This window comes from Brassica napus, chromosome C8 (genome assembly GCF_020379485.1).
Source record: "Brassica napus cultivar Da-Ae chromosome C8, Da-Ae, whole genome shotgun sequence".
Lineage (NCBI taxonomy): Eukaryota > Viridiplantae > Streptophyta > Magnoliopsida > Brassicales > Brassicaceae > Brassica > Brassica napus.
The window spans coordinates 37,927,976-37,932,723 of record NC_063451.1 but is presented as its reverse complement, the minus strand read 5'-3'; the positions used below and the strand labels follow the sequence as shown (position 1 = coordinate 37,932,723).

The following is a 4,748-nucleotide window of genomic DNA, read 5'->3' as shown; positions in this document are numbered from 1 at the left end:
CCAATGAACTCTCGAACTCGATCTAGTAAACTAAAAACACCGGTTATTGGCTTTTAAGTTTGGTTTGATAAGCCAAACCAATCGACTAAACCAAAAAAAGAACAACAAGCTGTCGTATAACCTTTTCCACGAAGACTGAAAAACAAAAAAAAAAGAAGATTGCTGGCGGGCTAATGCAAGGCCTGACATTTTCACCATCTTTAATGATAGAATTTTTTGCCCGATGTCAGACAAGGCACTTCAGCAGAGTGTGATGTCTGAGATTTAGGCATGCATATATAAACTCAGAACCAACAGCTGAACCCAAACTAAAATGAAAAAAATTAAACTCGAAACCGAATCAAAGTTCCAAAATAACCAAACAGTTCTAAAAATACCGAAAAACTGAAACCGAATAAAAAATCGAATCGGTACTCACATATCTTAAATACATAATGTAGTTCTAAACTAATTTTTTTTTTAAATACTAATTATAAACCAAAATACCCAAATATTTTTTTATCTGAAATGCTTAAATTTATTCGAATTACCCGATATTTACTCTAAAAACTGAAAATTCTGACTTTTATCTGAATTGTTTGAAACTAAGCGAAAAATAAAACCAAACTGAAACCAAAAACCTATCGAATATTAGTCAATTCCTATAATTGTTACTCGAAGCAAAATTCATAAATAAGCTGTTTTTTACTTTCTATATATCTTTGTAAGCAAAAAATAAAACAAAAGAACCGGATGATGATTGGCGGAGGCAGAGAGAGACTCGATTAACTTGTACGTATTTACTTATTAGTGTCTAGTTTTGTTACATTTGAGTAAATTTGTTGTTTAATTATTAGCTTAAGTTACATTCTCCCAATTCAAGCACAAAATCATTTTGAATCAGGAACCCAATTTTTCTCTGAGTGGATTGGAGATGAAAAGGTTTTATTTATTAGCACAAGTTTTAAAGTTAAAACAAAGAAACTTCACCTGAAAACTAAACAAATGTTTGAAAAGTTAAGCTAATCAGAACAAACACATCATTGCATTGTATATAATATGCTGCTCGTGTATGTACAAATACTGTCTATGGAACTCAGAACTTTGCTCTAAAACCCTAACAAAATTGGCGTGTGCTTTGTGTTTTTGTTGTGTGTGACACATTCAGAGAGAGGACTGGCCAAGAAGCAGAGTATGCCACCAACCACACGCAATGTTTTTGGGGACGCAATCTTTTATTCTAACCTCTGAAGGTGCATTCCTATCAATCACATCTCCTAGTCCCAACTGTTTCAGACCCAACAGAACACTCTGTTTCAATAAGTAACACACGTATAGAAATTTAACAAAAACAACAGTTTGCTTTTTTTTACCTGACCATACTTGTTCCATCCCCAGCAAAATACTTTCCCTTCATCTGCAACCAAACAAAAACGCAGAGCAGTTCTTAGTGCTAAGATGAACGTCTTTCTCAGCTAAAAGGTTTATTAACTTGGTTATCATAAATGAGTACCTGCGATTACAGCGGTGTGACGAGCGCCGCATGAGACGGTTTTGACGTTCACGTTTTCCAGATTTGGAGCCTCCAATAATTTAGGAAGAGTCTGAAACAACAAACGGCTTTCAAGTTTAATGGAAGGCTTCTTCACACAATCAATCAAAGCTAGCGTTGCTTTACTAGAGCTGAGGGAAACAATGTAGTTGAAGATTATGATACCTCAGCTTGATCACAACCAGTACCTAACTGGCCAAATTGGTTTCCGCCAAATGAATACACATCACCATCAGATGAAACGCAGACTGTGTGCCATAGACCTGCGGCTACTCCTTCTATCCGGATTCCCAACAAAGATGATACGCATGTAGGACTTAGTTCATCATCTGTGCTCCCTTGACCACACTTCACAGAGCAAAAAAGTACGAAGAATAATATTTAGTTAATTCCACAGGCACATATAGCAAAACAAAGTGCAGAACTTAGCTGCAGAAGTCAAGCAAGAGAGATTGTCGAGTTATCGTTCGCAGCCTTATCATCAATGCAGAGTGGAATTTTTCTAACTAAATGAATTATCAAACACAAATCTAGTACGAGTCAACGTTTTCATCGTTTTATATCTTTCTTGACTAGTTCAGCACAACGATGATTAGCTTTCCTTACCTTATTGTTGCCAAAGCATAAAAGCACATACAGAGCTTAAAGCAAGAATCTCAAACTTATTCAAAATTTTAAGCATAATATTAATATGTTCAGTACAGAAAGCCAAGGATCTGTCGGTGGTCACCTGTCCATAAAGCCCCCAACCAAAGGTAAGGAGCGCTCCAGTATCTGTCCACAAAAGATTAGTTACAACTCATTCATTTTTAAGGCAATATAATTATTCTTCTCCTGGAAAAAAAAAACCTCAAATATTTTCCAGGTCTAAGGGTCCGAAGTGAGCCTTTACTAAGGCATAGTGAAGAAAGGAGATCAAATTTCAAAATCCTGGTTACAGATTCATTTAAGGTTGACGCGTATTGTTTTCAGTGATGGATTAAACACTTATATTCACTTATCATATACCTATCTAGTCAGAAAGCAATATAGTGAGAAGAATACCTGTGATCACAGCACTGTGTCGCCCTCCACATGCAATTTTCTTTACGTAACTTCCAAGAACACGGCCGCATTGTACTTCTGAACTCATAGATGAGCTGACTTGTCCATAAGAAGAAGGCTCAATGCACGGAATAGGATGAGGAGAGGAGACTAATCGTACACGGGAGCCCGATCCAAGCTGTCCTTCTCCTCCATAACCCCAACCCCACACCTGTCCAATATCTGGACTTCACAGAAAAATTAGGATACATCCGAGTGTTTATCATAGCATACCAGAAGCTCTTACAGCTTACTGTAAATACAGTAACCAACTGGCATGAGAAGCTAGAAAATTTCACCTGATAATGCTAACGTATGACGTCCACCAGCAGCAACACTGACAATCCGAACTCCTGGAGCCAACGATACAAGACAAGGCAATGCCGAGAGGTCGTTGTTCTCGGACTGCGATGAGTTTTCAGCAGCTTGCTTGCCCGGTGAAATCCTCCTTTTCTTTGTGGGTTCCGGTCTACCTCTAACCTCAGTTTGAGAAGACGTTCCACCGCCAGCTTTTCTTCCTTGAGAACTAGGGCTCACTATAAAAAGACGCACCATCCTTCAAATCTAGAGCTTTCGCAATGAAAAGAAAAACAGGCAATGTAGATTATTCACCTTGCTCTGCAGAGAAGGAAATGTTCATTTCACAGGAATCTCCTTCTACCTGTCCAAACACTCTCCCTGTGGGTATACATTCCTTCCATCCCCATGTATAAACTTCATGGCTCTCTATATCCAATCCAAAGCAAACAATTATTACACAAATGTGGTCAAACTAACTAAACATCAAGAAAGTCACCTGTTACCGCCACACAGTGAGCCCATCCAGCTTCAGCTTTCTCTACACAAACCTCAGGAGGCAGAGGAAAAGGCTCCGGAGTCTCCTATAAAAGAGGGAACAATCAATTTCAAACACAATGATAAGAAGAAATGTTTTTTTCTTTTTTTCTTTTTTTGAATACCAGGAGGTTCGGGGCCGAAGCCCTAATCCCCCAGGCCCAATAGCACATCATGTAATATTAGTTTCGTCGTCTCAGTTTAGTGAAGCTTGCTCACCCCGTGCTTCCCTGATGTGACATAGCTTTGACCTAGATCATCAGTCGAGCCCCACGTAATCAGCTTCCCTGACTCTGATCAACACAAACCAAACAAAAACAACTCAAAGTAATCAAATACACAAAAACCTATGATTCTCGATTGAACTATTCTACAATCAGATAAATACATTGCGAGAGCTGAGTGAGAGCACACAGTTTCCGAATTTACGAATCCCCGATAGACTGAGAGCGAACCTGAGGTAGCCATTGCGAAGCCGCATCCTCCGCCGGAGACGTCTTTCCAGGAGCTTTCGACAGCCGGCGAAATCTTCACCACGGCCGGTGACAGCAGAGGCGAGCGCTGCGGCGAGGCTCCGGGGAGGTAACCCCACATATACACCATTTTCCGACTCACTAGCTCCTCGTCTTCCTCCGCTGCGGCGGCGCTAGGTCCGGTCTCCGATTTTCCGTCGCCGTTCATTTCAGTTTGAGGAAGTAAGGAATTGGAAAATAATTAAAGGAGTTTTCAGAGAGGTTGACGTGTATATGTATAGACGGGAGAAGCTGATGGGCCTTTTTATTTTAAAGTAAACCTTTATAATTTGAGAATATTCTGATTTAGCCCCTATATTTCTTTTGTTCAAATAAATGACCCCTCCGTCAGTAAAGAAAAATAGATTTTGAAGATCAATGACACCTACACATGTGATCGAAGAGGGTTTGATTAACTTTCATGACTTTTTTCATATATTAAACTGTCTTTAATAGTTACTCACTATGCTTAAATGTGTTTCATTTAGCATTAACATACACTAGGTTGCTGCTTTGATATTATATTATTAAGTTGATATTGTTTAGTCAGTTTGGGATTAGTTCCAAGTATTTTACAAAGCTGTACATTAACAGACGATTTGGCTACCACTAACATTAGTGGGAAGATATTTATATTTGAATTAGACAGTGTGGTATCTAATTCGTTCGGTAGTATTAAGTGTATTTTTTCTGATGGTGACCTGATCAGTCGATAGGACATGTAAGAAACATAAAAATTGATCCCAAAAATACTCATGTCATAACTTGTAACTTCATAAGCATATAGA

The 4,748-nt window shown here is 38.7% G+C and overlaps 1 protein-coding gene across 1 annotated transcript; it reads right to left on the bottom strand.

Annotated features, from left to right (window-relative positions):
- Positions 1-907: 907 nt before the first annotated feature.
- Positions 908-4,174, bottom strand: LOC106360779 (ultraviolet-B receptor UVR8). Its single transcript, XM_013800447.3, has 11 exons — positions 3,904-4,174; positions 3,668-3,741; positions 3,411-3,495; positions 3,227-3,340; positions 2,914-3,150; positions 2,576-2,797; positions 2,262-2,305; positions 1,697-1,879; positions 1,493-1,583; positions 1,353-1,396; positions 908-1,266 (listed from the first exon to the last, which is right to left on the bottom strand). Exons 1-11 carry the CDS (start codon positions 4,127-4,129, stop codon positions 1,144-1,146), a joined length of 1,443 nt encoding a protein of 480 aa, XP_013655901.2. The 5' UTR covers positions 4,130-4,174; the 3' UTR covers positions 908-1,143.
- Between the last annotated feature and the right edge of the window lie 574 nt (positions 4,175-4,748).

Coding starts and splice junctions, on each gene's coding strand:
- LOC106360779 (XM_013800447.3), bottom strand. CDS start 4,129: ATGAACGGCGACGGAAAATCGGAGACCGGACCTAGCGCCGCCGCAGCG. Junction 3,742..3,903: donor CTTCGCAATGGCTACCTCAG/GTTCGCTCTCAG, acceptor TGTGTTGATCAG/AGTCAGGGAAGCTGATTACG. Junction 1,880..2,261: donor GTTGGGGGCTTTATGGACAG/GTGACCACCGAC, acceptor TGCTCTGTGAAG/TGTGGTCAAGGGAGCACAGA.